The 24,497-nt window shown below is 45.3% G+C and overlaps 1 protein-coding gene across 5 annotated transcripts in view; it reads left to right on the plus strand.

Annotated features, from left to right (window-relative positions):
- The window catches only part of unc5cb (unc-5 netrin receptor Cb), a 111,552-nt gene that overhangs the window by 81,426 nt on the left and 5,629 nt on the right, over positions 1 to 24,497 (plus strand). For 4 of the 5 annotated variants that reach the window (XM_061294028.1, XM_061294030.1, XM_061294031.1 and 1 more), the window contains 9 exons: positions 1,449 to 1,679; positions 7,007 to 7,150; positions 10,014 to 10,117; positions 15,684 to 15,864; positions 17,019 to 17,186; positions 17,694 to 17,858; positions 20,248 to 20,304; positions 23,021 to 23,212; positions 23,680 to 24,036. In XM_061294028.1, coding sequence (XP_061150012.1) covers positions 1,449 to 1,679; positions 7,007 to 7,150; positions 10,014 to 10,117; positions 15,684 to 15,864; positions 17,019 to 17,186; positions 17,694 to 17,858; positions 20,248 to 20,304; positions 23,021 to 23,212; positions 23,680 to 24,036 — 1,599 coding nt within the window. The remainder of the gene's footprint in view (positions 1 to 1,448; positions 1,680 to 7,006; positions 7,151 to 10,013; positions 10,118 to 15,683; positions 15,865 to 17,018; positions 17,187 to 17,693; positions 17,859 to 20,247; positions 20,305 to 23,020; positions 23,213 to 23,679; positions 24,037 to 24,497) is intronic. The other variant, XM_061294029.1, reaches the window with a different exon arrangement.

Below are 24,497 nucleotides of genomic sequence, written 5' to 3' on the forward strand. Positions count from 1 at the left end.
ATCCGTGGGCTAGTCTGGCCTTTACTGCTTTGCGAGTGTGCGCTCGCTTTCATGGTCGCCTTAGATTTTTGCTGCTTCACAGCTCGACACAGGGCAGGCGCCAGAGAGAAAGAGAGCGAGAGAACGAGTGCAAGATGGGGAGATAAAGGCAGTGGCAACTGAAAGACGGCAAACGCAATCTTTAATGAGTTTCGTTGACTCGTTTCTGGGCGCTCTGGTTGAGCACGTGGGCGGACTGGGGACCGCGTAAGCGAGTCAGGGCCCCAGTTGGCGTCAGTGGATTTAAGTGGAAAAGAAAAACTTGAATGTGTGTGAATGAGTGAATAAACCGCTATAGGTCACTTTAGGTTGCATGTAATTCACCGCAGATAAGATAAACAAGACGAGCCCCCTCCCACCCCGGTGAGGATGGCCTCGGTCACGCTCCCCCCCCCACAGCCCCCCTCGCCTTTCTCGTCTTTTCATTTCCCAGCAATCATCTCGGGGGGGGGGGGGGCCGTGGCAGGTATGGAGGCAGAGATAACATTAGAGAGACATCACAGGGAGATATCTGGCCGAGAGAGAGATTATTCAGCGCCGCAAAGGCAACCAGGAGGCAACCTCTGTCAGACATCAAGGCTCCGGCGTGTCCGCACAGGACAAGGGAGGTGGAGGACACAAGGGCACGGAGGAATTACTGATGCACTGATAAACTCACCTCTCCCATCCCCAGTCCTCTTCGACAACGATCAAGTAAAACCAGAAAAATTTCAAAACCCTGTCAAAACAATCCGAGCTCATGTGGACACGGGGAAAGAAAAAGGACTTTAGATGTTCTTGAGGTGGCAAAATGAAACGTTGAAGGTTTTTCTTGGACCTGCATTGTGAATCCAGCCTGAAGGCAAAGTTCCTTTTGGAAGATATTTCTCAGGTCCGCGTGAAACAAAGCTTTGGGCCCAAAACAGCGGCTTTTGGAAACGGCCCCTACCAGAAATCTGGCAGAGTTTATTCTGCGTCTTCTGCTGAATTATTGACGCCTTACCGGATCGACGGTAACAAAGGACGAGTTCTTCAGGTGACAAACGGGAAACAAATAGGTTTCCCCGTCTCCTCTTCAAAGGAGAAGTTTGCCAGTTTTGGTGTTTGCTGCAGTGAGCGTCGGTTTGCGTTTGCGGCGGCGTGCACGATTCAAGACGCAGAGATGAAAGGGAGTTGTAATTACAGGCAAGCGTATCTGTCGACTGCAGAAGTATTAGAGGAATGGCGCAAAGTGGGCCAGGAGCCTCAGGTCATTAGATCTTCTGCGTATGTGTGTGTTAGCCAGTGAGACAAAAAGCACAGCTGAGAGTGAAACCGAAACTAGCTAGCTGTTAGCTTGCAGACTAGCTCGATTATTTGCCCTATTGAACTTTGTTTCTTATGAATGTAAATCCAAATAGCTTAATCTCACTCTCCCTTTCTCCCCCTAGTGGACGATGACTTTATAGGTCTCAGCGAGTTGCCGGAAACCTTCCCCTCGGACCCCCCTGAGCCGCTGCCCGTGTTCCTGATGGAGCCTGAGGAGGCCTACATCGTCAAGAACAAGCCAGTCAACTTGTACTGCAAAGCCACGCCGGCTACGCAGATCTACTTCAAGTGCAACAGCGAGTGGGTTCACCAGAAGGAGCACACGGTGGAGGAGCGCGTGGACGAGAACTCTGGTAAGGAGAACCGCCTGGTCACTGACATCTGCGTCAATCAAAACCAAATGTAATCACTTTTAATCATCCATACGTGTGAGTGGGAATGGATTTTTGTCTTCATGTAAAGCTTCTCCCATCTCTTCTCACATTTGGTCTTTGGTCTTTCGTAAGGTTGGGAATCTCCGGCAAGCCTATTTTTCCCACTAAATTCTCGGTCCCCCCCCAAAGGCACCGAAGCTATTCCACCCGACATCGCAGGCACTGATTGGCTACATTCAGCCGGCGTATTGGAAATTGCATTTCTTTCTTTCCCCCCACAGGTCCAAATCATTTCACGTTTAGCGCGTTTTCATCCGGCTGTTTACTCGCCGTCTCCATCACGCACACATCCATAACCCGCTGTTGCACTGAGGAGTTCGAGATATGCTTGAATCCGTAACACAGACCTCCAAAAGATGTGTTGCAGCCAGCATGAAAAGCGAAGGCGTATTGAAGTTTTGCCCTTTTTGCCCTAAATGTTACTGGCGCTTTGTGTTGCTGATTGTTATTGCCGAGAAGGCGTTTGAAAGTTGCCATGTTTCTTTGGCCCTTTGTGTCAAAGGCGTTTGCGCTGAAAGCATCAACACAGAACAACAGCCCACGCGTCAGCACACACCGCAACCCCCGCCACCACAACAGCCCAGGCCCACGGGCTACTTCCTGCGCAGATATTCCTTCATTTATGCTCTACAAACACACACAGACACAAATAACACTTGCCTAACAGTCAAGTTGGCACGCACATTACTAAAACATGATTGACTTTGAGATGAATTTATAAAATACAGAGGAATATTTATTTCTGTTCCACTCCAGTCCTGCAGAGGGCCCTATAGGGGCCATTCCACCAAATCAGCGCCATTTATTTTCCCAGGAAATAAAATGTATAACTGTTCATACGACGAGTCATTGATAACTCTGATTAATTAATTGTTGGTGACTCATGCTTCGCTGTCTAAAGCTAAGGTGAGGGCATTGGTGTTCAGAACATTCAGGGAGATTTTCTCCATATCATATTTTGTTAACAAAAACTATTCTTTTTGTAGTAGATTAGCAAGAATAAAATATAATTGACTAATTAAAATGCATTCCATTCCGTACAAGCTGATACTGAAGTTTCTACTTCTCTTTTTCTGACGCAGAAGTTTCATCTTTTCCTTTTCGAGCTTCTGTCTCGCACTTTGTATCTTTCACTTGCTCCTTTTTTTTTTTTTCTCCCTCTGTGTCTCACCTTCATGTCGAGCAATAACTCGTGATGTTCTGAGAACAAGGACAAGACGGGAGACACACAGAGTATACTTTTTTATGTATCATACACAGACGGCAAAGTGGTTTTTATTCCGATGATTACAGATCGCATTGTCGAGATCTTTCCATGCCAACAATTTGACCTTGAATGAGGCTGGTTAAAACAGACCAAAAAAAGCAAATTATGAAATATGTTCTTAACATTCTGCTAATATAAGAAACCTTTGAAATGCAGTGCTGCAAACATAACTGATCAATCGAGCTCGCCAACAAGTCAAGGGTACAGATGGTTCAATGTCAAAGCTGGATGACGAGACCGATCAGGCTAAAAAAGATAGGTTAGAATCGATCAAAGTTAGAATTGATCAAACAAAACTATGTGAGATTAACATTCTGTAGCGTCAGTCGAAAGAGGAAATGCTAAAAGAAAAAATATCGAAAGAGTCATCATCCAAGAAGAGACTGAGGGCAACAAGACAACAAAAACAGCAAAGCGGAGACTGTGGAGTGTCCAATAATAGCAAAGCATTAAATAGCTCACCATTACCACATAAGAGCTTTTTTTTTCTCTCTTTTTTAAACACCAGACAATTGCACTGTTGGCTCCGCCCCTCAGGGGTAGGGGGGGGCCACTGCCCTACATCAAAAACGCTCCAAAATAATGCAGCCAGCCGCAACCAAACGTGTCTTCGGAGAGCAAACGGCCAGACAGAACGCGCTCGACTTAGTGGACGCCAGTGGGCAAAGTCACCATACATCATGTCTGATCCAAGCTAGTAATTGTCTTCTTTCCTGCCTGTCAGCGGCTCTCGACAGTATTAACATTGCCTGTGATTTAAAATGCAATTACACGCCGGAGCGTTTATGACCCGTGTTTGAGCGGGTTACCATGGCGAACAGCGAGGCTTTTCAAATTGGTTCCGGGACTTGGAATGATAGGACTTGCTGTTTGTTAAGCAATTAGTGTCGAGGCTCTGGTGTTTGCGAGTGACTGAAGGGGGCCGGCGACGGCCCGGGAGAGTCTTTAAAAGCATGGCGACCGTGCGACAAGCACACTGATGACAACTCTGAGCAAATGAAGTCTTTGATTGGGCGCGAGGCAATATTTGCCTGGCTCTCCTTGACAAAGAGAGAGAGCGCCAGTCAATGGCAAGATTGATAAATTGTCACCTGATTTGCTCTGTTTAAGATCTAACAAATTATAACCTAGCCTCAAAGTCACAAAATTGAAATTTGCACGCTTCTCAAACACTTCAAGAGTGTCCATAAATTTGTTCTCAAGCGGCATTTAGAAGGAAGTGCTGGTGCTTATGGTCTTAAAAAGCTGGATTTATTGTCTGCTGTAATTTTCTCCGCATCGGAACACCTTACCTCCTACTTCCTGCATGTACAGTATCTTTTTCCTCTTTGTTCATGTCAGTAAAAATGGGCCATGCGTTTTTCTCCAAACATGTGATTGCGCTGCGATCAGGTAAGGCGAGAAAGCGGAGCGTAAAGAAAGTACATTAGCATTTTTGACAGAATGAACACATTCACGCAGGCTAAAGTGCTGTTTTGTTGTGTGACTTGGGATTAACAAGGGAGCCAATTTGTATCTGGGTACACGGCGAGCATACATCGCTCAATCGTGAAGCATGATGTGCGTCGCGGGGCGGGGGGGGGGTAGATTGGAGAAAGCACATATTCAGATAAGATGATCAAAAGTAGACACGGCAAAAAAAAGTGCTGAATGTTTGTCGTCTCAAGGACGCGTGACCAAAATGAAACAGCAAGTCAGCCATTGCGGTTTTCCCGGGCTCCTATTTTTTTATACGGCTAAGCTTTTTTTTGCTTACGCCGTGACATAAACGTTGAATCACTTTTGAGGATTCACCATGAAAAAGGACTTCTGTCGCTCTAAGTGGTCAAATATAAGCGGCGGGCTGAGCGAAGCAACATGAAGTCACCAAATGAGGTCAGCGGGCTTATTTCGGAGCCTTCTGTGCTTTTAAAGTAAAGCACGTGAAGAATCCTTTTCATGTGGCCGTGAAGTCACGAATGACTCGCCGTAGAGCTTGTTGCTATCGACGACGATCAAATTACGATTTTCAATTGAATCGTTGAGTCATCACTTTAGCTTACTCATATGAATCAACGCATGCTTCTGATATTCGTCATTGTGTATCCCGTCACTGGTGGGGGGAAACTAAATGTAAATTCTTTATATTTGTCAGATGACTGAACCTAATCGAGTGTTATTTTTACGAGGACATGTTTTCTTTATTCCATCTGTTTGAACTCTTGAATCAATACTTCTGATATTTTTTTAACCGATCTTTCATCTACAAAGTATGTATCACCCCTGTTATCCATCCACACAGGTTTCTGATCCCCAAAACAGTCCAAGCACTCATGTCTGCTCCTCACCGTTAATTTTTCATGAGCACTAAGCTGCGCCGGATCCGAGCGTAAGAACCGAGCGAGGCGTGTGTGCGAAAGCGCTGAACCCGAACTAAAATGGCATGTTCCTTTTCAAAAGCACCCCCACTCCTCACTCAGGTAGAAAATCAAGCCGCACCAGCGACCCGAGCGCAGATCCGCGGATACAAAATTCCCCGTTATTTTTTTTTTATCCCCGGTCCGGCACATTTGGAGTCTCGCAATGTCTCAAAGTGATTTCCTCACGCGTGATGATGTGTTTGGAATGAGATTTGCGGCACCGATTAGCGTTCTGATCGCGTTAGCCGCTTAGTCACATTATGATGTCACATCAACACGGGCTCCCTTCGGTGTGCTAAACATGACAGATACGCCGAGCAAGTATCTCACTTGCATAACAAGTTGGATCTTAATAATGGAAATTAGAACGAGCGCGATAAATTTTATTTAGCACTTGGCAACGGTGGCCTTCATTCTGCAGATGTGTGTGAATACAGCTGTTGGACAAGCGGCGGACCTCCACGTTAAATGCCAAAGGATGGTTTTCAAGGAACACTTGAAGTCAATGGAAGTGTTTTCGTCAGGTTTTGGATGAATTAGGGGAGGTTAAAAGTTAAGTGCTGATTTATGATCTGGATTGTTTTCCAGCAAGATGAGCGTCGCAACACCTGCAAGTGACTCACTGTGCAAATCTCTCAAGAAAAATAGTTAAAAAAACATTTCTCTCAGATAAATCACTACTCTGTTATGTCATGTTAAAATAATAATACAATATAATTTCGATAAAACTTTACATAATTACAATGTGTTGCTTTTCAGAATGAGGACAACTTTATCGTCCAAAAAGGGAAATTAACAGCACAAAGTCAGAAAAGGGCAAACATGACATGTTCTTTGGTCCAGAGCTAAAACCATAAGAGGCAATTATGTTCCACTACCACTCAAAAATAAATAAAATTTTATTGCATACAGTCAGAACAGTGTTTGTTTTAAGGCATGGTCTTATGTAAAAAAAAAAGAAAACATGTCAGAAAAGAGAATTAATGTATTTGTGAAGCACAAATGAACACGAGTCTGCTAAAAATGGCATGAGTTGCCTGGCGTGGTTTTGTGACACTGATGATAGGGTTCGAATATGGAATCCAAACAGCACCGACGTCTGCGTTCTAAATGTCGGCTTGCACCGGCAGTAATGCTGCCCGAATTGTGGCACAAAAAGTCCTTTTGAATTTCAAAGTCGCGTTTCGCTTTAACGTGCCTAACGCGTACATCAACCTGATTCGTTTGAGTCATTCGAATCAAACGACTCAGCTTACTGTTTTATCATGCATTTGTTTGGCAGTCAGTCTCATTGAAATATGTTGAAGTGCAGGCGAAGCAGCTCGATGGGCTATGGTGGCATTTTGTCTTGTGTGTTGGATTTATTTGTTTGAGGCCTGGCACCCAGATGAGCACTAATCAGAGGGCTTGGCAAACGGGATTGTCATTGGCGTAACGCTCCCAATCCGCCCCCGCGGGACCCCGAAGCTCAACGTTGTGGCTTTGGAATCAGGGCCAGATGCACGTACACATACACACAAAGTTGATGTCCATTTGCAAAACTGGAAATGTAAACGCCTCGCCTCCATCTGGCCTCGCAGGTCTGGTGGTGAGGGAAGCCAGCATCGAGATCACTCGCCAGCAGGTGGAGGAGCTCTTTGGACCCGAGGATTTCTGGTGCCAGTGTGTGGCCTGGAGTTCGGCTGGGACCACCAAGAGCCGCAAAGCTCACGTCCGCATCGCCTGTGAGTATTCTTGAGTGAAATCTGTAATGTGAAAATACCCTTTGCACACTTTTGGCATGTTTTTATAGCATTTATGCCATTTTGTTTTTGAAAATTCAAACTTTTAGATTAATAGATTAATTTAAAAGAAATAAACCAATCATCTGATAATATACATCAATGCATACATTGCAAAATGAACCTTGGCATAAAAATCAGGATTGAACAGGATTCAGTAATCTTCAGCAAAATCTTTTTTCGGGGGCTTCCAACTCAAAATATTTGGTGCAAAAATCAAATTTCATAGTTTTTATTTCTGAATTTTGTTCTGGAAGAGACACATTGGCCCGACTGTGGCATTGGACTGTGGCATTAATATCAGACCGTTCTGGCTCTTGAGGAATTATGGTGCACTCAATTTTATTGAGAACTTCACCAGATGTGGGAGTCAAGTGTCCCTTTTGAACAGAACCTTATGTTGCTTTCCTTGTATACAGTTGAGCATAAACAGGGAACTGCAGCAGTGTATACACAGAAAAGAGGCCATCCCGCATGTTTACGCTGTTTTGATGGTCCTGATTTGTTCTCTCGCCACCCACTCTGAAGCATGGCAAAATACTTTCCAAACACAAAGCGCCCAAGTTCGGCCTGTTTTGGGCTTTTTCTTGACTCCTTCAAAAACGACCTGCCAATCAAAGGATGACGACAGCCCGTCACTGTTGACAGATCTAGTTCTAGTTGCGGCATCAAGGCGATGGCGTTGCAGCAGAAAAGCGCTTTACGTAACACGACGCCGTGCGTCGTTGTCATCGCTGCACCTGAAGGGACGTGTGGGGGCACTTTCAACTCCTGCGTTGACTCTGTTTTGCTTTAGCGCTGACCCACTTGCCACCACTTTATCCCTGGTTCCAATATGTGACCAAAGTGGTTCATTCCGACTTGCGGCAAAAGAGAAAGGAGGTCACGCCGACTCGCTTGGCTGAGACGCGGCTATCGCTTGGACGGGCGACAGCTCTGTCTACTCGCTGCCACACTTTCCTTCTGTTTCCATGGCTGTTCTTCCACAACGGAGAGAGTCGGATCCACGGCCGTCGGTCCCCCACTGAGCCCTCCCCTGCTGCTCCGCCTCCTATAATCACCCATGATGAGCAGCCTGCCAGCGCTAACCTATCCCTCAAATCACAATGGACCCCCTCTTCCCCTCCCATTAGCTCCCGCTGAATGGATTAGCTCCTCGACTGGGCTCGCTCCCGGGATGGGCATCTTTTCACAGCCAGACTCAATCCCGTTAGTATAATGGGAAAAATGGGCTTGTTTTGCTCTCCTCCTTCCATCGTCTGAACATCGACACTTGAATCAGATTGGGAGTCGCAGCCAACGCTGGCGAGTTAAGAGCTTGTTGTGCTTGGAGACGCGCAAAAATGAAAGCGGTCTTAGCGTGCGCGTGTCTTTTTGGAGGATGAACAAATGCAGAAATTCCATGTGATGGCCTTCCCCCCCGTCCTCCATTCAAGAGATTGCAATAAGTTTATTTTCACATGGAGCAGATGAAACAAATGACTCAAATGAATCAATGCCTTTGAAAAGAAAGGAAAATTACTGGGTGGAATTGTTTGGGTTTGATGAACAAAACAAAATGTTTCACAGCTCCTAAGAGGACTTGGAGAGGACAAAAAAAAAAACATTCAAGCTAGCCAATAAATGCTCCCTTAGGCACCATATTGTGTAATGACTAAACTTGTCCAACAGCTTTTTCACAGCTCACAGTTGACTCGAGTGTTGTGAGAAGCAAGTGACTAAAATGTGGGATTCCAAATAATCTCTTTTGCATGTGTGAATGTGCAAAAAAAAGCAAAAAAGTTGATTTTCAAAAGATTCAATCGGCCGGTCGAGTAATCAGTCAGTGCCCTTATAAAGACAAGCGATAAAATTAATTAGTACCACGTGAAAAGTCTTATTTAATATTTTTGATTGGGAGTTAACTGTTGGCAAATAAAAACTGCACTTAAATCACGATTGACTTATAATCTTTTGCACATATATTTTACCCAAATAAATTCAAATTTAAATGCATACGTACGTATTATGTCTTAGTTAGCTACAACTGAACTGTACTCACTACTTAGCAAATGTACCCTACTGGATTCAAAAAATAGGCCACTGTATTATTATTATGCACTTTGAATACCCAATTGAGTCATTCTTTTATGTCCCACTAGGGGGAGCCCACACATTGATGTTGGTATTCATACCAGACTTTAGCGATCAGTGATGTAAGACTCTTGTAATGTATGAAGTCTATTGTGAATTTTTCAAGGCTTTATACTTTTTTTTAAAAAAAAATGCCACAACGGAAACATAAGAAACATGTTACAGCATATGCAGTTTTTTTTCTCAAGTGTATCACAGTGTAGCTAAACACTTCATTCTTTTCTCTTCTTCTTTTATAATTCAACTCCCAGAAGCAGAGAGCAAAAAAAGCATCTATCGACTTGAACTCACAAAACCCTATTAATGCAAATTTTCGGATTCACTATATTTCCACTTTTATTTTCTCTTTTCACACCTACTCATTTCCTTGCCTTTCTTGCACTTTCTTTTTCTCCCTGTTCCTCTCCATTAGTTACACTATAGTCTTAAATATGCCCCGTCGGTCGGAAATGACTTTAGCGCTTAACTTACTTTTACATTCCTTCCCTGAAGACGGACGGTCGATATTTCTGGGTTTGTTTTATTTTATTATAAAGAAAAACACAAATGTTACATTTTATGACTTGCAGCTGCACCATGTGTACAACTTAACGGCCTGGTGAAATAAAGGCATTGATTTATTCCAAATAATAACATAAAATGTTATTTATTTTTTTATTTTTGTGTATCGCAGACCTAAGGAAGACTTTTGACCAAGAACCGCTGGGGAAGGAAGTGTCACTGGAACAGGAAGTGTTGCTCCAGTGTCGCCCACCTGAAGGCATCCCAATGGCTGAGGTAAGATACGGGCCATAATATTATACCTATCCTTTATTTAGATTTTTTTTTTTTGATCCAATGTATGGACATTCTTTTTCCACCGCCGCTTACTGGGCTATTTCGTCTGTTTGGTTAACACAGCTAATAAAATTTGAGAGGTGTGGGGGGGGAGAAAAAGAAAATGAGAATAAAACCAGCTGTGTGTAACTTCCTCAGAGTCTACAGTAGAACATTATAAAAGTTCATTTGAAAAGGCTCACTTGAGATTGCAGGAACATAAATAGAGGATGAAAGAGTAGATTGATGTGGGGCGGTGGAGGGGCCACTCGAGTGTGCGAGTGTTTTGTGGTTGAGGGGTGTCGGAATGAACTCTGTCAAGGCTTGTGATTGACCTGGAAACGCCGAGTTAACCGAGTGGAACTGCACAACATTTATCCGCGCTCAAAGTGCTGACAGGCTAAATGGCCCAAAGTTTGAGGCGCTGCGCTGCTCTACCCAGTGTCCTTAAACAATCCATACGAACAGCCGTGAAGCGTCTGAGGCGTTTTCCCCGAGTTCTACCCTTCAGCTGCGGATTTGTATTGCGCGGCGATTAAGGCCACAGCGGGGTGCTACTCTAACTCAAATGGATGATAATGATTGGTCAGCCAAGGAGATAAAGGGCTTGACACTAAAGTAGCCGTTTTGCCGACACGTGTTGATATTTCATTCCTTGAAGGCGACATTGATCCATTTATTTGCTGTAATGCTTGTCTTCAATTTGCTCATCACAGAGCTGAAGACAATCCCAGGTTGATGATTTTTGTGCTTAAATTCACTTTAAAATGTTTGGTTATCTTTGTTTTAGGTGTATGATTCCTACAAGTCAACTTTTATTGGTAATTCCTGAATATTGTGGAGTAAACATTTGACTTCCATTGCTGTTACTGGTGCTGTCCCTTCGTGCTTGCCGTACTGCCCCAGCAGCTGACTAAAATCCACAGCAGTTAGCTTTTTATTTGCTTTTTTTTTTTATAGATGTGCCTAATAAACAACTTGAACAAAAGCCACAGAAGTACCAGTTCGAAATATATACCTTATCACGGTGCCTAAAGTATCAGAGCGCATCAACTATTGGCGGATACCCAGCGGGCGATGTCGGGGTTATGGACAAGCATGCGTTTCTTGGCTTGTCTTTCTAGTTTAGCATGTACAGCAAATTCTTTAATGACTCCCCATGACCTCATGTCTTAAAAAAAAAGGCAAAGATTCCATTGCATCATGTCTTTTTCCATCCATGAACTCAAACAGCTGGACACAAGAGAACGTTGTATTGAGCGGAGAAAAAAAACAGATGTTCAACTTCTTAGGTTTCTTCTGAATCTCGAGAAATAGGTTACAGACGCCGCGACGGAAAGACCTGTCATATGTCACCCGCCGACAAAGAAAAAACACGGCGCGGAGAAGATGAGATGTCTCAAGCCGGTGCGGTCGCTTGGCTGGCTCCGCGGCCAACTGCGGTTGAAGCCATAAAAACCTAAACACTCGTAACAATTTTCTTATTAAATCGCGCTGACTTCGTTGGACTTACTTCTGTAGCATTCCAATATCATTTGTAGTTGCTTCAAAAATGCACGTTGCTTGCGTTCGCAGCGACGACGTGGTTTCTGTTCTGAGAATTTAGTCGATTTCTTTTTTTTTTTTTACATAAAGTCACGAACTGTCTCGCTGGCTGCCTTCCTTCCGTAGCTGATTTTGAAATCCGGTGCTGGTAACACCGTGGTGGAAAAAATGTAAGCGAGAATCCTAACACGGATTCACATGAACCTCGTTGAAATGAATTGAAGGCGATTTAACCAAAGTTCTCTTCCTCTGTAATGTGGGACCAAAAGACGAAAAGTCACGCAGAACCTTTTTCTTTGAGCTCCTCGCCGAGACTCTTTCATTGAAATCTTAAGAGGCTCCTCGTGAGTAACTCCTTTCATACGTGACAATGCGTGGCGGCCTCACAAAACATTCTGCTCAGTAGAAGAATGTGCTTTCATTCTTCCTTTTCTTCCACCGCGTCAGATCCGAGAGCGAGACGAGGGTTCAGAGGTGAAGGCGCCGCTGCGCCCGGTTACTATGGGTTCCCCGATGTGAGTTCTCGCTCATTCGGGGTCCTGCGGCGTTATCGTGGGGAAAGGCGGCCCTTGCCAAGATTAAGTCCGATGGGATTGCTGAGTAGAAAGAGAATTCTTTAACCCAACTGACATCCAGCCGATGCTGGTGACTAAATGAAAATTTCAGGACAATTAATTTCACGACAATAAAGGGTTGCGATTCTCGACAGATCCATTTTGTGCCTCTAAGGCCTCCCCTCATTGGACAGCGGAGGTATGTCACCGAAGTGAGTTCTTGGCGTCGACAGCCGTGACTGTCAAGAAGAACACGGCTCGAGGAACTCGTAAAAGGCGACGTGTGTGTTCATTAAACTGAGCCCCGGAGAGTCGCCGTGTCACCAGGCCACTTTGAAGCCTCTGCGCCAGTCGAGTCGCCATTGACCTCCAGGCGCTCGCTTGTCACTCACGACAAGCTTTTCTTGGCAAATGGTTGCGGTTGACTCTTAAAGTCCCCGCTAAATCGTTACTCCGCCTTTCGAAACAGGAGGCGAGAACGCTACTAAAAGCAAACGCTGCTTTGTTTATGTTTCCAAATAAAGCAGAGGAAAAAAAAAAATTGCTTCTGTTTCTCCCGGCAATCTGGAACACTCGGGAAGGTGAATTGCTTTGTGCCAGGTGCTTGCTTTTTTTTCCCCCAATTTAACATGGAAATGAGGTTTTAATGAGCAAATTTTCTTCTCCTTTTTTTTTTTTTAAGCCAAATGCTTTCCTAATCACCCCAAAATGTGTTGGAGGGTGTTTTTGAACTTGTAAGTCGGTGTGCTTATTTATATCCTCGCCGCTCCTCAAATGACATCCACGCTTTAATGTGACTCTTCAAGCAGCCCCCACAGAGAGAAAAAAAAAAAAAAAGCTCCGCATCCGTAATGCACATTAACATGCCAACCTATCGTTGTTGCTTAATGTAATACAGCCGACCATCGCTGCTTAAAAGGTACCGCAATGCCCCCGCAAATGATTAAGGCCAGACACAGCCACCTCCACTTTCAATCACTGTTGAATAAATGGTAAGAAAATAAACACGAAGCATACATTCATACTCGAGCTGTCGACGGCTAAAAGTCACAGCGAGTCACTAACACCGCAGATTGCGTTCGCCAATTAGCAGCCGGTGAACACTCAACTGTCATTTGCTGACACCCACATCGCTCACCAAGTCAGGCCCCGCCTTTTAACGACGTAAACAAACATGACACCTCACGCAGAATATTATGCAATATGTATGCGAAAACACTTTTTTTAATTATTATGATAATATATAGAATACTGAATTCTAAATCGAAATCTGAAGCTTTGACTTGAACAAGCATTTATCCTGTGTTAATGTCTTTTATTCCTTTTTTTTACGGCACATTCTACAGGTGTGTCATTTAAGGTGCCTCGGGGCAGATATATACAGCGAGAGTCTACCAATTCTATTTCTGGCAGAACACTGATGAGTAATGAATGGCTTCGTCTCACCCGGGCGCTTAACAAGTGAGCCGAATGTATACCGTGTGATCCATACACTGTATTTGGCTAATTAAAGATGCGTTGGCATGCAACCTTCCACGCCGCGGTCGGTGCCACATAGGCCCCCGCAATTAAAAAAAGTCACCAAAGCAGACAGCCAGATTGTTCCATCCAATCCAGCCAGTGAAGCTGCTTTTGATGATTGCTGGAGAGCAAAAGATGTCTTTGTGAGATAGCCTTGATCATCACTGCTGACCTTCGACTGGATATGTTTCCTCAAGCACTTTATTTGCCATGAGGGGGCCGATTCACATTGAGTGATCACGTGTTCGTCCTCTGCCAAATTGTACAGCGACTTGTTTTTCTTCACTTGGTCCAGTCCGCTCAGTTATGAGTAGTTTCCTCCTCTTCTCAAGCTCACGTTTGATCCTCCGTCTGTGACTTGCCGACATTTCACAGTTTTGCCCCGGTTAATGTAAAGTGTGCCAATTACCTCTTCCGGAAGTTGCACTGCCAATCAGGAGCTAATGAAGGGGTTTGAGGAGCAGGGGGTGCGGTGCGATCTGCGGAGAAATGTGATGTCGAGTCGGGCTTACCTTCTCATCTCTGCTTTTATTAATGAGTCCTAATTATCGTCGGGTGAGAAAAAAAATGTGAGGACTGCACCGTTGCTTTCTTTCTTTTTCTCACTCTACCACTGGCTGTCCCTCTGCCCCCCCGCACCGAAATCTTCCCCAACAGCAGCACATCTAGACTGAAAAGCTCTTTTGTTCAATTTTTAATTACCCGCCCGTATCAAAGTGCTCTTGACATCCGAACGCGTCGCATCTGCAGTCATTGGCCAAAATGAAAAATTGGACAAGAAACATTCGTTCCAGAGAGCGCTGCTCGTCCTTTATTTGTTCCATCGGAGGCATAAAATGGCAATCATAACGTTATTGTTAGTAATCAGGCTTTGTTCTCGTTGCACAATGAAGCGCTAAGACTAATGGTGACTGAATCTTTGCCAATTTAATGGGAATCTTCGGATGCATTAGGAGTGCCCAGTTCTGATTTCCCACTTGTACCTTTTGAGATACGAGTGACCAATTTGGCAAATAGAAAATAACGATAGCACCAAAGCACTACTTTTAGACCTTCGGCCTGTCTAATAGGAGCTGCTTCCCTCTCCAACAAGATTAAACAAGGTGGCGCCAAAGCACTACTTCATATTCGCCTGAGTTGCGACCACATCTTGTGGCATCTGAGAGTTTTTCAGAACGAGAGAAAAGTTTTCCAGACTAGATTGTCAGAAATTATATAAGTACAAAATCAAAGCCACTATTAGAAAATGATGTGAAAACAGAAGACAGTCGAACCCGCTTGGGATGTTCCTCTGGCGCCGACTCACAGTCAACTTTTGTGTCGCAATCGGTTAATCTTCTCCTTTGGGAGACGTCGAACAATGCTGCATCTTTTACAACAATGGCCACAGTGTTTTAGCTCGGCACAAATTACAGTGAGCCCTCTCCCTTCATCTCATCTTTTTATAAACATCCTGCTTATCTCGACCTGCCCCGCTTGTTGTCTTATCTCGCGAGCGGCGGTTTGGGGGCGCTCCCTGCTGTTGTGGGACGCGACAATGAGCAGGAAGCCGGCGTGCCAGGCCCCCTCATGGCTAGACTGCGCTCTTTGAAGATGAGGAAATATTCTGAATCAAAGTGTCTGCAGGGTTCTTTTCCAAATCAGTTTTGTGATTTAAAACCAAATAAAGATCCCAAACGTCGCCCCCTCCCCCCGAGTTCAATATCAGCATAATTTAGAGAAATGAACTTGTGAGAAAAGGTTAAGAAGCTACTCGGGCTCTTCTAAAAAGCCACAAAAGATGAAATGTTGTCCTTGCGAGGGTGATAACAAAAATCTTTGTCTTGCGAAGGGATTGTGAAGTCTCCAAAGCACAGAAGGACACTTGACATTTTAAGCAAATGTCCTTTTTTTTCCCCCGGTCGTAGGTGGAGTGGCTGAAAAACGAGGAGGTGATCGACCCCGCCGACGACAGGAACTTCTACATCACCATCGACCACAATCTGATCATCAAGCAGGCGCGTCTCTCCGACACGGCAAACTACACGTGCGTGGCCAAGAACATCGTGGCCAAGCGACGGAGCACCACTGCCACCGTCATCGTCTACGGTGAGCCGCTACGGTGTTTCCAAAAGAAATCCAGATCCCCCGCTGTGCTTTCTGGAAGCTGGGATCTCCGCCCGCTGTCTCCGTCACGTCGACCGGCGCGCTTCCAACTCTAACGGCCGCTCGCTGAGTAAATGACACACGACGTGTCCGCTCTTGACTTCCCAGGCGTGTTTTTCCATCAAGAGTTCATCACATGATTTCCGCACTGGGAATTGAGAATCACACAGCATGCATAAACAGAAATATTTCGACAGTATTATGCATCTGTTGTAACACTTGACCTTTGACCCTGATGTCATGAGAGGAATATATTATTCAAATCCACCAAATTGCACCAGCGTGTGGAAACAAGCAAGGCACACATTACTTGTTTTCCTGCCGATGCGCTCGACATCTCGGCGAGGATTCCTTGTCAGCGACGCGGGGAAAGCGCTTTTAATGTCAGCTTATCCTTGATAGGTAAAGTACTGTAATGTCACAACGGCTACGCGTCTCCAAAATGGTTTCATGCTTAATTGTGTCATGTGCGAAAGTACCGCAAAGACAGGAAAGGAGCTTTGTCAAAATACGTCAAAAAAAGAAAAAGAGAAGGCCAATACAAAGCAATGGGGTAGGCAAGAAAAACATGAGGACAAAGTTCTATTATTACAAGAAGAAAAAAGTATACAGTGATTAAAGTGTACATAAACATAAAGATTGTGACATTCAAACATCTCATCATCATTATTAATCGGCTATCTTAATATTAACCTACCAAATATTTTCTGCCCTAATCGAGCCCTAAAGCAAAAATAAAATGCTCTACGGTTGCAAGATTAGAAATGAATCTTGTACATAAATGTTTTCTCTGCCGATGCTCGGTGTGGGAGTTTCAAGGTCTCGGAGCCTTGATGTAAAATGTCAGCGGTTGGTCGCCAGCCGCAGTGGCGAGCGTGCGTTGTGTGTTGTCGCTGTGCGCTGGAATTTGCCGGCCGACAAAGACGGATGAGAGAGGAAAGAGACGCATTAAGTGGAATCGGTGACTGGAAACTAGCCGCTATCTGACCGCCATGTCCTGTTCGGCTGCGTGATGGCCCGAGAGTAAAAAAAAAAAAAAGTTCTCCATTGTGTTGACATTCTGCTCATTGTGTATTTCATCCCCCCCCCACCTCTAGTAAATGGCGGCTGGTCGACATGGACCGAGTGGTCGGTGTGCAACAGCCGCTGTGGGCGGGGCTACCAGAAACGCACACGTAGCTGCACCAATCCGGCGCCACTCAACGGTGGCGCCATCTGCGAGGGGCAAGGCATCCAGAAGCTGCCGTGCAATACTCTCTGTCCAGGTAAGGCTTGTACTTAATCAATTATGTGTTATAGTCGTCAGATGTGATTAGAGTTGCAAAGGGGTGGGAAACTGCTGGTGAATTTCCAGAAGGTTTCCGGTAAATTTCCATGGGAAGCTAAGCAATTCAACTGAAAAACAACAAATAATTGTGTTTTAATTCAACCAAATAATGTTTATCATAGGAAAGATTGCTAGCTTAATGCTAACCCCTAATGTGAAATGTCTTAGAAGGGCTAACAAAAGTAGCATTGATGTTATTAACCTTGAAGCATTGGGTATTTGAACAAAAATGGTGCAGCAACACATATAGACAGAGGATATGTGAGAGCCAACTTTGGCCCCCCACGAGTACTGATGGTCATGAATTCCCATGGAAAGTTACCCACTTTGAAAATGACCCAAATTTTGCAACCCAAGACGTACTTCATCTTCACGTCGGCATAAATCACCCCATGGCCATTCTCACTCGCGCATCACCTCGTGTGTGTTGTCTGTTGTGTGTTAGTGGATGGCCTGTGGACAGAGTGGACTAAGTGGTCCACATGTGGGACCGAGTGCACCCACTGGAGGAGGAGGGAATGCGGCGCGCCGGCACCCAAAAACGGGGGCAAGGACTGTGAGGGCACGGTGCTGCAGTCCAAGAACTGCACGGACGGCCTGTGCATGCAGAGTGAGTATCTCCAAACACGGCGTCGGCTCATCCGCCATACCTCGCCTAAATCACTCGCTCATTCTGTTTCATTTCACTCACAAACACACGAGCAGCCATCTTGCTCCAGCTCGTGCTCCTTTGACCAGAGCTGTAAAAAATTTTTTAAAAAATCTTGCCAACAATTAACAAATCTAAATGTTCAGTGTCATGGCAGCACAAAAGTGTAAATCAACTGTTTAAAATGAGATGACAGTTTACACTGTGTTCTTACTTTGTACGTAATGGCAATGACATGGCGGCAATCACTCAACAAAGAGTCAGCTCTGATTGCTACTTTCCTTTTCCAAATATCTGGAAGAAAACCCGAGGCCGCGACATGGCATGAGTTTGACCCGCTCGGCGATTCCGTGTCTCTGGAAGCGAGCAATTATTGCCGGTAATGGCTCTCTCTCGCTTTCACAATCATTTCAAAGTTCACAAACAGCTTCAGGAGTTGAAAGGCTTTTCATAAATGGCCTTTTTTTACGCCCCACTCTCTGTATTGGTTTTGTTGTTTTGTTGGGTGGGCGGCTGTGAAAAAACAAGACAGCTTGTTGCGATGCACTCAGAAGCGTTTCCTTGGGCGATGAGTTGTTTAGAGTTATTCTGTCTTTTAGTTGAACAAAAGCCAAGCGGTTGAAACGCTTGCCAAACGTGCCGCCAAGTCTCCCGTGAAATACGGAGAGTGTGCATTCATACGTCGAAGCCTTCCCTGCGTCTACGTATTTTCGGGAGGAACGGTCGTTTACGTTTGTCTTATTACATCACCTTCATTCAGTCTTTGTGCCAAGCCGCATTGTCACGGTTGCATGAAAGGAAAGCCATGATGATATAGATTTAGCATCATTCCGAGGATTGATTTTTTTTTTTTTTTTTTTTTGTTAGAAGCTAAGAGGGTAAAGCCACTTATGTCAATGCTAACGACCATTTCCACTCACATTGCTGAGGAGAAGAAGCCATTATGTGAACGCTCACATTAAGGCAATGGAAGTCGTGGTGGGCTATCTGAACTCACGTCGGAGCGCGGATTCTTCCCCGCCGTGATGCATGCTGGGAGGGTTCGGACGCCAGTAAATGCGGCTGATCCTATTTTCTGTCTTTGGATCTCATTTCAACACTCTCGTGGCAATTTAGCGCTTGAAACGTGCTAGAGAATCCGATTCCGCAAAGACTGTCTGCAAGACAGACAAAATGTCATTTTATTTCATGACTGAAAATTACAACAACAAAAAGTCATGCATTTCTATGTTGGAGTGGGTATGAAAGGTTTACACAGCCCTGTTTAAATGGGAATTTTTTTGTTAAACCTGCATTACCCATAGACCACCTATAGGGTGCACCATCATTTGGCAAAATGTCCGAGAGTGAGTCGCTGTACTTTAATTGAATTTTGGTTTCCGACACAGCTGCTTGTAAGATGCTTGTTTATTTGCTGTGGTTCGCTGGCGACCAGTCCAGGAAGTCCGCACACTTTTCCTACCAAAGGTAAGCCAGGATAGGCTGGCTGCAACGTTTGCTGATTACACCAACAAGTGGTCCTCATCTATCAGCTCATTGATTTTTTTATTTATTTTTTGCTGCTGACTCCTTGTCTCGCTGCGGCTCTCTGCCTCGCTGATAGAGATGACATTGTTTGTGTAGTTGTTTATGGAGCGAGATCAAGTTGTGATGTCACCATGCCTGGCAGGAAATCCTCCTCTTCCATCTTTGTTGGCATCAGCTGAGAAATCTTGTTTGTGAATTCAATTGTCCCTCAAAGTTTCAAAAACGTTTAGAATTATCCAGCGATGACCCAAGATGGCGTCAAAGCACTACTTTTCCTTTGGCCTGATCAAATGAAGCTCCTCCCCCTCAGTTCAGAATCAGTTGTCGAAACAAGATTTTTCTACGAGACACACGGCTTTGGGGTAGGGGCGTGTCAAAATGAATCCAAATCCAAAATCCCACTTGTATAAATCTAGCTAGGATTTCCAGTGCGGTGACACACAGTCGACTTTTTGCTTCTGTGGAATACTGATGACGGTACGGCGTTCCCCCTCACCTGCCTGGCTGCCCGCTTCAGTACTAACTCTCGTTGAGCTTCTAAGCCGCCTTGATGGATGGCGTCACTCCGTCACCCCAAGCGCTGCGTTCCCTCAGCCGCTCCTCATCGCTCTCCGTGCCCGAGAAGGGAGGGGCCAAATCAAGAAGGATGACTTCCCCTGCGTCATTTTTCCTACTCATGACTTTGTTGCTGTCTCATTTGTTGCGTTTGTTTTTCTGTTGGCTTAAATTTGATTTTCATCATCCCTCTCTCCCGCCATGTTCCAACCCCCCCACCCCACCCCCTTGACTCTCCCCCGCCCATTCCTTCCCTCTCTTCCTCAAGGTTCCTTATATCAGAAGTCAGCTGAGGCTAAAGGCAAGCTTGATTTGGGAAATACATGTGAGTTCCTGATTTACTATTTAGTTTTCTTTTTTTACATTTTCATTGCCATGTCTTGTCTTTTCACACGCTTCTCTGCATACTCCTCAGAACTAAAAGGTCCATCCACACCATTTTCTAAAAAAAAAAAAAAAAAAAGCAGCTAGCTAGCTATAGTATGTGCTGCTGTTTTGGTTAGCAATTAAGTTCCAATGGCTCCAGCAACATCACCAATGCACAGAAATAATTCTGATCGTATTTCTTTGGTGATTGTCCAAGATTGCAGTCTTTGAGGCAAGCAGTATCTATTATAGATTTTCAGGCACCTCCTGTTTTATTTATTAGGACGCAGTGGTTATTTCAAAATAAGACAAAATAGATCAGTGGCCCCATCACATCCACGAGAGACATGAATCAAAAAGCCAATTGCAGCCAAATTATGTTCGTGTTTGTCGATCAATAAGAAGGCTGATAGCGATTTCACGCCGAAAATCGGCAACCCAATAAAAACCCGACCGGGTTGATGACCCTTTCTTTATTTGGCCAAGGCGGCTGTTTGTCATTCTCCAAGTGATGTTTATGCAGCAGAAAAGTCAATATGAAATTGGCCTTTACTAGACTTGGATTTGATTTGTGTGCGAGGAGCAATGGCTCATTTGCATGGGACGAAACCTGCACTTTAAAACAGGCAAAGAAAGTTATTTGTAGCTGTTTTGAATTATGAAACCAAATTCACCAGGCTATTTTCTTTCCCCTCCACAGGAAAAGTATTCTTTAAAAAAAAAAAAAAAAAAAAACAGTAGCCTGCCTTTCCCTCGTTGCTTCCCAGCAAGCACGGCAAGCTGTGACTTTATCCAGAAGTGAATTCTCATGCATGTGTCGTCGTCATAATAGTAATAATCCCTTTTCATTTCCACTCCTTGTACTTTTTCTGAGCGCTGACAATGGCTCGTGTTCAAAGGGATGTATTCATCTAAGTGATACATTTTAATGTGTACACTTAGCAGGTTGCTGCCTTTATCATCAAAGCACGGACGGAAGATTGTGCCACGGTGGGTGGGGGGGGGTAGTTTCGGGGAAAGGGGAATTGGGGGTGTTGGAGGGGGGGGGGGGGCACGTTAAATAACCGCAGGGAAGCTGGAGAAGTGAAATTACATTCTACCGCTTTCATCACTCGGCTCCCCGCTCGGCTGTCGGTTCCCGTCTGTGGCGGCGGAAGGATTAGGATGACGATGTTATCCTGACACTCCAGACTTTGCAGTCTACAAAATAATAATAATTATATTTCCTGTATTTTTTCCACCTGACTTAATTGCGGATTTTAGACATTGTTGTGTTGGTGATGCGGCGGTCATGCAGGATTTTATGTCAGAGCCGTTTTCTTCCCCTTTTTGTGCTGGAGACACGCGTGGAGTGGCGTTCCCCTTGCAGCCCCACTTAAACGCAGTCTGCCAGCTTTTGTGGCATCTGCTGCCATCTACTGGCTAACTTGCGAACACCTTAAACTGTCTTACAATTTTTCTACATGGCTTTTTATTGGCTCATTTAATGGAAATAAATACTATGTAATTTAGCAATATCACACTTGAGTGGCTCAGCATATCTGCTGTGACAACAACACAAGCGCCGCTTTCTTGGAGTCTTCCGACATCACATGTACGCCGCCCGCAGAAAAGAATTACATCTCATTTGTCAACTGAGTGACAGTGAAGGACACACACCAAAGAGAGACAAGGCCGTCAGCGGACGTCCATTAAAAAGGTCGGCTCTGTAATGAGTGCCCGTCTCGCTCTGGCGCCCCCGTCGTCTTCGCTTGGACCTTCTAATCATGGAGGTTTCGCCAGCTAGAAAGTGGACAGAAATCCAGCGGAGATGAAAGTGGCTGTGAGGAACGCTAGCGACGACATTCCATCTTATCTACGCTGTGTCACGACGGCGACGGCGGCCTTAGAGCCGCGACGCCCGCCTGCCTGGCAGTTGCGGAGATGAAAACATCCGTATCTCCCCACCCTCAGAAGTTGCCACATGTTTTTTCTCGATGCTGCTCATTAGCACCGGGTCATTGTGTTTGGCTCGGGCCGCCTTAGGCGAGCCATCGTGACCACTGTGCGCTGAGTGTGTCATCACAATGTGTGCAACCACAACATGGCTGCAGTCATTCGAAAGTGTTTGTGTACGTGTTTTGAATGCTTAATCTAAGAAACTCATCTTCTGATTTTGTGATGTCAGAAGGCACCCAGCCACTGCCTCTTTGGTTGCCTAGCAACCAGTGAGCATCACCCACCTACCCATAAAAGTGGTCCAGTTTGAATTCCCCATTATGTGCCACAGTGTTTTAATATTGTGGCCTTTATCGTGAATTAAATCATCTAATACTGCAAAATGAAAGGAAGAACAACATATTTTGTGTTCATGTTTATTAATATCCGGCTCAATCCTAACCAGGATATTAGTTTGCTTTTAATGGTTTGACGTATTGACGGTTATTAGGGGCACTGACAAAATTAGCTAGACATGTCTCAGGGATTCGGAATGGAATCGGAAGTCGGCCATTTTGTTTCGAAACAACCATTTCTGGCAAATTGCAGTTTTTGCAGGTGCCCATACCAGATGGAGGATGCTAAATTGTGCTATCCGTCACCATCTAAAGTGGGCGGAGCATAGAGTCAACAATGACTTCCTGGCCGCTTGCACCTTTTAATGTCTATATCTTCTCTCTCTTTGTCGCCTTCCACAGTGGCCCCCAGCACGGACGACGTGGCTCTCTACGTGGGCATCGTCATCGCTGTGATCATGTGCCTGGTCATCTCCGTGGTGGTGGCGCTCTTTATCTACCGGAAGAACCACCGTGACTTTGACTCGGACATCTTGGACTCGTCCGCCCTCAACGGAGGCTTCCAGCCAGTCAGCATCAAGACGGCGAGGAAAGGTGCGGCTAAAATGTAGCGTCGGACTTCCTCAGCCAAATTCTTTCTTGAAGAAAGTTTTAAGATGACGTAAGCATTTGGTTTGAAGTTGAATTTCAAATGTAGCTGTTAAAACGTTGAAAAGAGTCATCTGTTCATTTGCACACGAGCGAGTGGCGGGCCCGCGTGTCTTCCCGCCCAGACGAGAAACATTCCTCCTTGTACCTGGCAGCTAAGCGGAGCCTTAGCGCTGCCATCTGGCACTCCCGATTCCCAGCTGTGCCTTGAGCTCCTCACACTGAGTAATGTTGTGTTGTGGCACACTCGACTATCCTAATGAGTGAAAAGTGAATGAGCGAAAGCAGGCGGGCAGGCAGGCAGGCGGCAATCCTGCTGATTGAGGCTTCATTTCCTCCGGGTCCTTTTTGATTTTCGCCACCAAATGAAATGTCATACGGTCTGTTTTGTTCTTTTTGGCTTCTCATTCCAGCCGATCTCCTCACGGCACCCCCTGATCTGACCTCGGCGGCCGCCATGTACCGAGGCCCCGTCTACGCCCTGCACGACGTGGCCGACAAAATCCCCATGACCAATTCGCCCCTGTTGGACCCCCTGCCCAACCTCAAGATTAAAGTGTACAATTCGTCCGGCCTGGTGACGCCGCAGGACGACCTGGGAGGCGAGTTTTCCTCCAAGCTGTCGCCCAAGCTGCCGCACTGCCTGCTGGACAACGGCGACGGCACCATGGGTCGGCGCACGCAGACGCTGTTGCGATCCAGAGACCCCTCCTGCACCGCCGTGGGTTCCTTCAGCTCGCAGGGTGGACATCTCATTGTCCCAAACTCAGGTACGGCGCGCAGTTATGTCATATCTGCTCAGCCAATATTTGCCCCGGCCACTTCTGCCAAGTTTTTATGTTCTGAACTATCATAGCTACAAATTGACACATGCTAAAAATGTCTTATTCAGCACTAAAAATAAAAAAAAGTTTTTAAAATCGATGTCAAAAACACATCGAGACAGGCACCTTTTACAACTTTAGTTCATGTAGTTTTTGACGTATGATCTCAACCATGCTAACCTTTGAAATGACCCGCTGTGGCATATGTAAGCGATCAGCATGACTCGCTTTGACTTCACTCGTGACGTTGAGTGATAGCAAAGGTGCGCCGTGTAGAAGTGAAGGATCAGAGGGGCACGCTTGCAGGCGGCTTTTCCTGCCGCTTGCATGTCCTCGCTTCAAACACGGGCTGTCTGTGTTTTTTTTTGTACGGCGACGGTGACAGGCGCAGATAAACGAGCTACGAC

Source organism: Syngnathus typhle, linkage group LG12 (assembly GCF_033458585.1).
Source record: "Syngnathus typhle isolate RoL2023-S1 ecotype Sweden linkage group LG12, RoL_Styp_1.0, whole genome shotgun sequence".
Classification (NCBI taxonomy): Eukaryota; Metazoa; Chordata; class Actinopteri; order Syngnathiformes; family Syngnathidae; genus Syngnathus; species Syngnathus typhle.